General features: G+C 39.8%; 1 protein-coding gene across 6 annotated transcripts in view; it reads left to right on the top strand.

Annotated features, from left to right (window-relative positions):
* Positions 1-12,366, top strand: part of ADGRE5 (adhesion G protein-coupled receptor E5) — a 532,637-nt gene that overhangs the window by 321,008 nt on the left and 199,263 nt on the right. For 3 of the 6 annotated variants that reach the window (XM_069603969.1, XM_069603966.1, XM_069603968.1), the window contains one exon: positions 7,672-7,803. The exons of the other annotated variants lie outside the window; for them this stretch is intronic. In XM_069603969.1, the coding sequence (XP_069460070.1) occupies positions 7,672-7,803 (132 nt within the window). The remainder of the gene's footprint in view (positions 1-7,671; positions 7,804-12,366) is intronic. 6 annotated transcript variants of the gene reach the window in all.

The raw sequence follows: 12,366 nt of genomic DNA, 5'->3' as shown, positions 1-12,366 counted from the left end.
GGGATGTACGGTGCATCCAGAACATGTGTACCACAAGCAGCCAAATTTACAGCCTCATTGTAGAGCCTGAAGCAAAATGTGCACGGAAATTTGTGATTAGATACATGCATGTAAAGCATGTTAGAAGAGAAACGGTCACGCTAGTGGAATAAGAACACAAAGATCTTGCTAGGGATTACCTAAGAGACAATATAAAACCGGAATCTAGTGGTGAGGAGAAGGATATACAATGCTGGCAAAGACGATGACGTATGCGTAGCCAAAAATAGCCTAGTTATAGCAACTAGAACAACATAGCCAAATAATATATGCACGCATGTTTTTCATGCTAAATGGAAATGCAACTAGATAGCAAAGACAAATATACAATATTGCGGTGAAACTTAGAGGGAAATGCTGTTTGCTGGCAAACTAAAATTCTATATCATGGAAGAAAAAACACACTGGTAAAACTCAAGGCATACCTGAGTCGCAGGGTTAGATCCCCATGGTCAATAGAGCCAAAAATGTGTGTGACCACTAGTTGCTGAAACAGAAAGGTATCCGTTCAAAGAAAATAAACACTTCCTGGTAGGGTTACATAATCACGTGCAACGTGAGCATCACGTGATATCGTGAGGCATGATCTGGAGGCATATCATGTAAGTGCACTCTAAAATGCAACAAATTGATTCATTAACCAAACACACATTGGTGTTGCATGTATAAACATTAAAATGTGGCAAGCATTGCTGCAAGTTACATGTAAAATGAGAAATACTTATTGGAAATAAAAATCTAATATTGACGGATGACGAAAAGACAAGCAGATGAAAGGACTGATAAAAGAGCTGATAAGAAAACAGGCAAATAGCAGAACTATTTAAGTTGGGCTAAAAGGTCTATGTCTTGGGGCATCGAGAAACGGCAGTGTATGGTGAACGTTGGAAGTGGGGAAATAGATGCTCATGCCTGATAACCGAAAAATAATAAAATGGCTGTGTGGGTGGTTGATTGACCCGGTGGATCTCAAAAGACGTAGAGAGATAATAAATTAAATGCGCAGAATAGGAAAGGACACAAAAAAGAAAATCTGGGACGGATAAGTGCTTGCAGAAAATGTGAAAAAACATGTATAGTGATGATGCCGATTGGGCAGGAATAAAATCATGCCAGAAAATAGGGATCATGGGTAGGGAAAGAGCGGACACTCAAACACAATCTGAATTAAGTATTCTAATGTCACGGGATCATAGCACCTGATATCAAACAAATTAGAGAAGTAAGTGTGCGGAAAGAGAGAGTTAAGTAAGGATGCCAACAGAGGGAAAACTGTACCAACATTGAAAACAATGGAAATATTGTAGTTAAAGAAAGACATTCAGTTCTGGCTCTTGATTTAGTCCCAGTTTGGTACATCTGAGTTTGGCAATGGCCCGTGCTTCAAGTTGTCGAAATAATAATTGCTGATCACCCCCTCTTCTGTGAGCATGAGCTTGTAGCAATCCTATGAACCGTAGATCTTTGACAGAGTCCAATTGGTGACATGTGTGCCAATGAATTGCAAGAGGCAGTTTTGGGTCTTGGCTTTTGAGGTGAGCAAAATGTTGACGTATGCGAACACGCAGTTCTCTAATTGTGTAACCTTCATAAACCTTCTGACAAACACATAAGATCGCATAGACTATATATTTTGACTTGCAGTTGATGAAGTCACGAATCTGGATTTTCAGACCGTGATGACATGTGAACACATTTGTGCTGAGTGTAAATTGGCAGAAATAGCACCTCCCACATTTATAGAAACCAATCGGTTTGGGCTTTAGCCATGTATGTAACTGTGAGTGAGCAGGCTTGGGTTCAAGGAACGATGGACAAAGATGATTTCTAAGAGTTTTGTTTCTGGTGAAGACTGATTTCGGTTGTTTTGAGATATAAGCATGTAAGTCAGGATCAAGACATAGTATATGCCAGTGTCTGTTAAGAAGTTGGTACATATTGCCACTGTCCTGAGCATATTTGGTTATGAACTGAACTTCAGTAGAATTGGAGGTGTGATTAGATAACCTCATTCTGAGAACCGCCACCTGATCAGTGAGCACTCCTGTTGATAGACAGATTGGGAACTGCAGTTATGACGGGCACGGTAAAATTCTCTAAAAGGGATGTTATTAATAACTCAGCTTGAAGCATGTAGAATGGCGTTCACAGCAGTTGGTTTTCTGAAGGTTTGTGTATGTATAGCCCTGTTGATAATTTGAATCCTATAATGTAAGAAGTCTAGCATATTAGGGCTCACATGTCCAGCAAATTCAATCCCAAAGCTGTTCTGATTCAAATATTCTGAGAAAGCTGCAAACCGTTCAGCTGTGCCATTCCAAATTAGCAGTACGTCGTCAATGTACCTCTCCCAGACAACTATGTTCGAGTTGAATTCATGAACAAAGAAAATGTAATTGTGCTAAAAAAAGAACATAAAAAGATTGGCCAGAGATGGGGCATACTTTGCACCCCTGGCCACTCCTTTTGTCTGCACATAGTATTGGTGATTAAATAGAAAATGATTATGTTCTTGGGTAAATGCCAGAAAGTCTTTGATCATTTGAACATGTTGGGTATATGACGCCGAATGATGAAGAAACGTGAAGTCAATGATGTCCAGTGCTAGGTTGTGTTGGATGGATTTATAAAGTGCTTTAACATCAAAACTTGCCAAGAGGTAGTTGGAGCGCCACTCAACAGTTTGTAGTATCAAGAGTGTTTGTGTGGAATCCTGAAGCAAGCTGGGAAGTGTTGGTACAATGTCCTTAATGGCAGTGTCGATGTATTGGGAGAGGCCCTCGGTGGCCCATCCCATGCTACTCATAATCGGTCTAACCTGAGGTAATTTTGAAAAATCTTTAAGAACTTTCGGAAGAAAGTACATAGTTGGAATAACAGGGGATGGCCGATACAAGAAAGATTTTTCATCATCAGGAAGCATACCGCGTGAGTGCCATTCCTGAATAAGGGATTCAAGGTTCAGAACTGTTTGCTGGGTAGGATTACCTGGTAGTAATTTGTAGCAACCTGGGGTAGTAAGGTGATCATTGGCCATATTAATATAGTCTTCAGTATTCAAAATAACAATATTACCACCATTGTTGGCATCTTTGATAACGATACTGGTATCCTGAGCAAGACTCTTAAGTGCTGCTTTCTCTGAGAGCGATAAGTTAGATTTAGAGTTATTCAAAACAGTTATGGTACGGTCCATATATTTATATATGTCCTGGAGCACGGCCTGATAGAAGGTGTCACTCACACTCTCACTAGGTAAATGTGGGACTAATTTGGATCTGGGCTTATGTTCTGAAAGGAAAAGATTCTGTTGATGAATACCTAACTCTTGTTGTCGTAGAGTTTGTATAGAATATGCATCATCTCTTAATGACATTAGTAATCGAGTATCTTCAATATCTGCTATGGTAAAATTGCTGACCGGTTCTTATGGCTGATTCGGATTGTATGTTTTAACCTGATTATGGAGAAAAAAAAGTCAGCTTGAGCTTACGTATGAATTTGAAAAGATCGATCTGGCCGACTGACAACTGGGTGCAAAAGAAAAACCTTTATTCAGAAGTGACAACTCCACCGTAGACAAGACTTTGCTAGAGAGATTAAACACTATGTTCTGAGAATGGGCTTGGGTTTGAGATTCCTGAGACTGGAGCGGGTTTGTCATGTGTTTGTGTTTCTCCCTGTATCTGGCCCTTGATCCTCTTCCTTTTCCTCCTCGGGGGATGTATTTGAAGTTGTGGTAGTTCGCCCTAACGGGACACTAAAGCGTACTTGTTTGTTGGTTAAAACATTGGGGTTGGGAATATTGCTCTTCTTATAACGTTTAATTTTGGCCAAAAACCCCCTTTTACGGTGGGTAAGTGCTGGAGTGGGACTGTCCTAACCTTTATCCGAAGTCATGGGTTGCGCTTCTTCTGATTCAATTTCAGAAGAAACCGAAGTAGTAGTAGTGGATGTTTTAATTGCGGGTCTGATGTCATCATGGTCAAATTTGGCCTGAAAAGTATACACTCGATCATTATTATAATCTCTTTCGTCACAGGAATTTTTTTGAAATTTGCGTATTTTAATTTCATCTTGGTATTCTTTATTAGACAGCCAGGGATTACACTTCCTGGAGCCAGGTTTTGAGGGAGGTTGGTATTCAACAAGGACTAATGGAAAGGTACACTGTCGGCTCGATTACATGTTTGTAAACAGTGGTTTAAGCAAATTGATAAAAAGGATTCGAACATATGCCAACCACCCACAGTGATCATCAGATTCTCAAATGTACATGGTATGACCAACCCTATGGAATAGAAAAGTAGGGGTAGGCCTGAATATGCAAACTAATGGAGCAGGAATAGGATATGCTGGACAGAAACCAGCTGGTAAAGTTTGACGAAACGTTTAATATACTTCCTTTCTGTGGGCAGGAAATGGCTATTAATGGTAGAAAGGTCATAGGTGACCTCCTGGGGATGATACACATGACAGGAAGCAGAATTTCTATTAATAAGAGAACAGGGGAGAAACAGAAAAATCTCTTTGATAGCCAGATAGCATATGAAAAGAAAGAACTTAATAGAGATATAAATAGTCTCAAGAGAGGAGAAATTTAGGACATCCAAACACAAAGTAAAAGTATATCTAGACTCTGTAAGAGATTTAAGAACTGGCTCAGGGGGTACAGGAATAACTTACATAACACTAATTGGAAAACGGTTTTAAGCTTTGCAGGCCCATGATACAAAAAATGTTGGTATCTTTACAGGCAGTATATGATCGAAGAAGAAGATATTGATGTCAATGTGATCCCTCTAGATGAGTGGACAGAATATATATCCACACGCTATTACATGGAAGAAAAGAACTTAATGATAATAGAGATAAAATGGATGCCAGATGAAAAGATCTTCTCCTTTGGACTATATGATATGCTTAAAATCATCAATAATATGAAATCCTCGAGGGCTTCGGGTCCCGATATGCTCGCTAACATAGTTCTCAAATGGAACCTAGTTAAATGGGCCACTATCTTATTGGAATTGTATAGTTGGGTTTGGACAAGCCAAATAGCTGTAGAGAGGCCATTTGTATCCCTCTGTATAAAAAATGGGGGAGGTCCTGTAACAAGATTTATAGATTGCTGGTAATGGCTGACTCCAGTTGCAAAACTTTCTGCCCTTTGCTGCTACACATTATAAACACATGGAGCAGGGACAATAAGCTTATTCCAATAACGCAAACAGGGTTCAGATCAGGGTTTAGCACAATTGATAATATAGTAACCTTACATTATATTACTTCAGAGGCACACAAACAAAAGACCAAACTATACACCTGCTTTATAGACTTTTCTAGAGCATTTGATTGTGTAGATAGAACTAGACTGTGGGGGAAAACTAGAAAATTGGAAAATGTGCCCTATGGTATTACACTGAAAGAAATGTATAGGGAGACGTTGGTAGTAATGTGTATAAAGAAGGGTTTGGAAAGATCTGAACACATTAAAACTAACATTGGCCTTAAACAGGGCAGTGTGACTTCACCCACTTTATATCATTTTTATGTGTCAGACATTGGAGATTGTTTCAGGAATATTAACCATTTTGCTCCTAAAATTGGGGACACCCCTATATGCTGGATGTCATATACAGACAACACTATAATAATGGGCAAAACCTCTATATGCCTTCAGAGATTATTAAATGAAATAAATAGATATGCAAAGGATAACAACCTTAGTATTAATGTGGGGAAGACCAAAATTATTATTTTTGGTGGGAAAGGAGTGAAGAAAAAGAATGCTAGACATAGATGGAAATTGGAATCACAGGAAATAGAGGTAGTAGAGTTATACCCTTACTTGGGGATGCCAATCAGGAGTCAACCCACTAGGGATCATTATCTTGATGCTATAGAGAATAAGGCACTAAAAAAGTAGAATGTTATGAAAAACTACATTATGACTAAAGGGGGACACTCAGTTGAAGGTCTCTTAGAGATATACAGGACGTGTATAATTCCGGGAGCCCTATATGCACTGGAGACGGTGGAATCCAAATTTGTTGGTAATCTAGGAAAAATTGAGGCGAAGATTTGGAAACCTACGTTGCAATTAGCTAAAGCAACACCAATTAAGGCTATTAGGTGTGAACTGGGTCTAACCTCCTTGTTGACCCTTCGGAAAGTCAGACACTGTAAACTATACATAAAAATGACGGTAGAAATAACTAGGGATGATAGTCTGATCAAAGACATCAGTAAAAAAGCTCACAACAAAGAAGTAAAACATTTCTTCTTGAAGGATCTAATGGATATCTCTTTGAACTTCCTAAATGAGATTAATGTACGTCAACCCTAAGAAGTGGAGCGTATAAAGTGCTGGGATAACATACTCAAAAAAAAAAGCTGATCAATGGGAAGTCATTAATAACTTGGATCACTTAGCTAATAAAAGGTGAATTGAACCTTACAGTTTACAGGGGATGGCTCCTAAAAGGCCACGTATAAACCACAAACTTACATATGGAAGGTCAGCAACAGGGAATTCAGCAGGTTTATATTGCTCCTAAGATTTAATATGCTGCCCTGTTACGAATATGTAGGAGCTCGGAGCGGTATCCCTCAGGCTATTTAATTTGGAGGTGGAGATAGCCAGACATTTGCTAACCTCTTGCACCAAATTGGAGAGATGGTATTTTGCTGGGTATAGAGATCTGTTCAGACAAAAGAATGATCCCATCCGACCAGTTTTGGTCCACCATTTACATGGCAGAATCTATTGTATATGTTGGAGCTGCTTATGGAAAAGAATTGTATCTGATGAGAAGTTCTACACACGGGGCATGTTCATTAAACGGTACTGTTTGATATGTCAATGTTATTTTAGATGAGGAAACGATAATAATTTGATTGTGTTATATATATATATATATATATGGTAATTAACTAGACCTGTTTTCCTTAAGTGTTTTATGGTAAGGTTTTAATTTGGAAACAATCTACGAATGTTATACTCTTTTATAAATGCTTATCACATTAGCACTTTGAAAAGATTGGTAAATTAAGGATTTTTATGGCAATGGGTTTTAAGTAGGTAATTATGGAAAGGATAAGAATTTGCTTGTGTTATATTCTTTTATAAATGTTTATGAATTTCAAAAATTACGAATTTATGAATTATGAATTTAAAAAAAATTGGTATATTATATGGATTGTGTAATATCTGTATAATGTTTGGTTAAGTTATTTTGTTTTTCTGATAAGTGATTAAGGTTTTAATTAACCAAATACACTATAAGTAAAAAAATAAAATAAGGAATTTGAGGAGCCACAGTCCTGTGTGTCACGCTTGTATGCACGCATAGTCTACTCACGCTTTCTGTTACTTCCAGCTAATGGCATCTAATAGAAACTCTTCTTGCATCAAGCCTTCTTGCAGACTCCCGCTTGCCCGGCATGCTTGCGTTGGACCCCAGCACTGTCTCTAACTACCACCCGCCCATCACAGACGTGCAACAGGCTACGCTAGTGAACACCCATGAGATGGACCTTGTCCTCAGCTACTGCTTGCTTTCTGAACTAAAGCTGTGAGTTACTGGCAAATGGATGACAATCAATCCGTTTCCCCTCTTTTCCTTTCAGACATTAATGAGTGTGAAAAGAACTCAACAATCTGTGGTCCTTATGGAACATGCATCAATTTACTTGGCGACTACACGTGCACATGCCTGCCTGGCTTTGGGAAAAGCGATAAAGACAACAAGACATGTAAAGGTACATCTGGGCAAAGACAAAGATGAACGGTGGGACATCTTGCATCAGAGAGAGGGAGAGATTTCAATTGCCATGTTAAAGACATGTTAAGGAAATGCTCTTTGAACTAAATGCTTCCGAACTCGGGGCAGACCCACAGTCTATTTCTTTGTCTGACCTTGGTGCTTTAAAATTTGTTCGAAGGTCATGGACATCGGAACAGCTTCTGTTAGATGCCTTATAGGTTGAAGCTGAGTACCGAGTACTTTAACTACACGCCAAGGGTGGGGTTTAAAATATATTTAGACAAAATGTCCCCAGCCTACAAAAAATCATTGTATTGCATTATTCCCGTTGCAGCTTTCTCATCTACCTGGAAGGGGTATGACTCTGATTTATGCCCATTGCGCGGTTCTGTCAAAGAAACCGTCCCTCATTTTGTATTAATTTTCCCTTTAACTCTTCGGTTGAGGCGTAGGTACTTGAGGCCTATTCTGCAGAAGGCCGTCATCGCCACAATAAAATCTGGTATGTACCTTCTGATGCAGCCTTACACTCCATCGTTAGTTTATTGTACGGGCCGATACTTCCACGGAGCGCGGCTTCAATGGAAAAGGGCATTGAAATAATTGCATGTATTCATGCTGTGATGCTTTTGACCAATCTATTTTTATGAACATAGGGGGTTTTGTCGATTCGTTTTTTTTACTGTTTTATAATATTTTCAATTTTTAGAATCTTTTAAAAGAAAATGTTTTCTGAATGTATTTCTTTCCATGGTTGTTGTACCTCAGGACACAAATGCCGAATACACATGCAAATGCCTCCCTGGCTGTGGGAAAAGCGATACAGACCACAACAAGACATGCAATGGTACAACTGGGCAAAGACAGCGATGAGAAGTGGGACAACTTGCATCAGAGAGAGGGAGACATTTCTATGGCCATATCAAAGACATGGAGCACAATAACTTTTTAAAAAGTTAAAGGAAAATTAGAATATGTTGATTACTGGTCTCAAAATCATGCCTACCTCCATATAGACTGAGACTTGGGCTATAGGGGACACCAGTTTAGGCACACAGAGAGATCGGCTGGATTAGCAAGTAGAGTAAGTTGCTGAATAGTATTGTGTTGTGCAAGGAAATGCTCCCACTTGTTGGATCAATCAAGTATAAATGTGGGTTTGCTAAGAGCCTCATGGGCCAGGCCGACATCCATCACCATCTTTTGTTCTCAGTTGTGGACAGCATCCAACAAAGAAAAGCGCAGTTATAATGAGGATGGGGGAACTGTCTTTCTGAAGCTGCAGCCGTTTGTTGAGTCTACTACTACATGGGTATCTGGAGGTTAAAGAAAAGATTTTGTTTTGTATAATTCTGTTTATCATTTTCCACCATCAACGATCTGTGCAGACAGATTTTGAAATGCAATTATACAGCCATTTAACTGTTAGTTCTGTGGCATCACACAAACATACCATGAGCAGCTGTAGAAATGTTATACACGTTTAGTTCCACTGTATTTCAGTGAACAGCAGAAAATAGCTGTTTTCATGCTTCTGTCATCACAGAGAATTTGGCCTCAGCACGGTCTATAACTATCATCTGCCCATCGGAGCGATATAATAGATTGCAATAGCTAAACCCCATGGGGCGAACACTGCCCTCACCCGTTGCTTGTTTTCTGACCTAGGCCTGTGAATTACTGGCAAACAGAGGTCAATCAATCTCGTGTCCCTCTTTTCTTTCCAGAGATTGAGGAGTGTGGAAAGAACTTGTCAATCTGTGGTTCTTTTGGAAAGTGTCTCTATTCACCCGGGAAACTACGATTGCAAATGCCTTCCTGGTTTTGGGAAAAGTGAAAAAGACCCTATCAAGATATGCAAAGGTGCAGCTGTGGAAAAGCAAACCTCGCAAACGCATATTTAAAAGGCGGGATATCGGGCATCAGAGAAGAGGGCAATTTCAATTCCTGGATCAGAATATCTTTCTAACGAGAATTAAAAGAAAAGTAGAATATGTTCATTGCTGGTCTCAAAGTTGTGCCTGCCTCCATAAAAACAGAGACTTGGGCGATATGGGCGACATGCTCAGGTAGAAAGAGATTGCCAGGATAAAAGGGTTGAGCAACTACCTAAATAATATTGCGTTATGCAAGGAAATGTTTCAACTTGCTGGGTTAAACAAAGGTTCGCTAACAGCGTAATTTGCCAGGCAGAGTAACTGGCAAATCACCCCCATTCCCCAACTCGCCATCTTGTGATCCACTCTGCAGTCGGCATTGTGACAAACCGGAAGGAGGATTCGGACAAGTTACTGACATGTTCAAGGGCTTTTATTAAAATGTTAAATAAAACGCCTCGCTAGAACTATCGCTATGAATGAGGTACCTTACCTAAATAAAAGTAAAGCTTAGTGTGCATGTCAAAGTCCAAAATAAAACATCCTCTATCCGAATCCTGACCAACTAACTGGCCCTACCACTTTAGAAAACGAAAAAAAAAGGAGACCAGGGCAAGGCCTCTGCCTTGGACTTCTGCCTGGCCCAACACTGGGATTCCTTCTCCAAATAGGTTTTGCAAGTTCATCAAATTATGGACTCCATTTCCTCAGGAAACAGATTTGTTTGGCTTCTCCATCAGTCAGGACGCCAGCCTTCCAGCGTCTTATGAGTGCTTTTTTTGCTCTCCATGCTACCGCTGACTCTGCGGTCTAACGTGGCCCCCCCCTCCTGGACGCCTTCACGTCAGTGGATCGCCTATGCGTAGGATTCTCTTTTCCCACTGCATGCGAGTTTCTCGGCAATTAAAAGTTTCTCTTGGTTTTATGCACGTCATCACAAACAAAAAGGGAGTGTCCTTCTTCTTTGACTGTAGTGTTCAGGTAAGATTCAGCATTACCTGAAGCCAACAAGATGTCAGTATTCTGTGTCTTCAAAACAGAAGTAACAACAGACTTTACAATTCTCATGTAGGTGAATAATGGACGCTGGGCTGAGAGTTTCTTATTGGAATGGGAGCCCTTGTCCCAGAGAGGGGAGTCACTCCCAGTGACGACCACTCGCCCAGACCTCTAGGAAGGCTGTTGCTGAGCACACTCACCTCCATAACCTCGAAGGGGGTGGTTTCCCTCCGGGGAGAAGGGACGAACTGTACAGATTCGTCATATACCCCTCCCCTTATTTAGGAAGCAAGAAAGAGTCCATATCGCCTTGTACTTCCCTTTTTTGTGATTTACAGAGAGGTTCCCTCTTTTAGAGTCTATCACTCTTCTTTGGTGACTGTTTTGCCAGGTCCACACAATGATATTTTTGTCCTACAAATGATGGTTCCCTACCTGAGCACTTGTGGCCGATGAAATTAGGGAATTTGTTTGAAGCTTTGTTTTTGGGCAATTTACTGGCTTTTTATAAAAATAATTAGGAATAAAACATCTAGCTAGCCCTACTGCTATCAGGGAAATTCCCTACCTAACAAAACTAAAACTAAGGGTGCATGTCAAAGTCCAAACTAAAAGGTCCTCTGTCGGAATCCTAACCATCTAACTGGCCTTGCCAACTTAGAAAACCAAACAAAAAGGACTTCTGTCTGGCCCAACACATGGATTCTTTCTCCAAGTAGACTTTGCAGGTTTTTCAAATTCTGTATTCCCTTTCCCCAAGAAACAGATTTGTAAAAGTTGAATGAATGCATTTCTTGCAAACTTCCTCTATATATACAAGGTTTAAAATAAAATGTCGTCAAGTTTTGGGTTTCGTTCCAATAGAAGGTTTAAAAGAAAATGTGTCAAACTTTAGACCCTTTTCCATTAGAAGGTTTTAAACAAAGTTTTTGTCACATTCTGAGTGTCTTTCCAAATAAAGTGTTTGACAAATATAGATCTCACAAGGTTTTTATCGTCCACGGGCTTTCCCAAAATCCTCTTGACCGTTTGTGTACTCTTTGGAATTCCTCTCCTTCTTTATGTAACTGTGCATCAGAAGGAAGACTGTTAGTACTTCTTGTCCTGTTTTACTTATGTGTTCATGTAATTGAGCAGCAGTAGGCATAGCTTTAGTGCTTCTTGTCCCGTTTCATGTAACTGAGCAGCAGAATGCATAGTGTTTGTGCTTCTTTTCCTGTTCTATGTAACTAAGCAACTGAAGGTATACTCTTTGGAATTCCTGTCCTTCTTTACGTAACTGTGCATCAGAAGGAAGACTGTTAGTACTTCTTGTCCTGTGTCACTTCTGTGTTTATGTAATTGAGCAGCAGTAGGCATAGCTTTAGTGCTTCTTGTTCCGTTTCATGTAACTGAGCAGCTGAATGCTTCAATAGTTGTGTTATGAAGTTACTTATGTAAATAGCTGTTGTTATGGTTCCCTATAGATAGTTGTCAGAGCATTCCACATTTCATGATGTGTGTATAGTTCTATGTGGAATGTTATGCTCTGTAATGTTATGAAGAATGTTTAGCTTTGAAACATGTACTGATTCAGTTATTGTGTCCCAGCCTGGAGAGAGGAGGTGCTGGGGTCTGTACCCATTAAGCTGTTAATAAATACTCGTGCTCAGTCAACTGGTGCTTACTTTCTTTCATTGGCG

The sequence above is a fragment of the Ambystoma mexicanum genome, chromosome 3q (genome assembly GCF_040938575.1).
Source record: "Ambystoma mexicanum isolate Mex_15411 chromosome 3q, UKY_AmexF1_1, whole genome shotgun sequence".
NCBI classification, from domain to species: domain Eukaryota; kingdom Metazoa; phylum Chordata; class Amphibia; order Caudata; family Ambystomatidae; genus Ambystoma; species Ambystoma mexicanum.
This window is presented reverse-complemented; position numbering and strand designations above follow the sequence as displayed.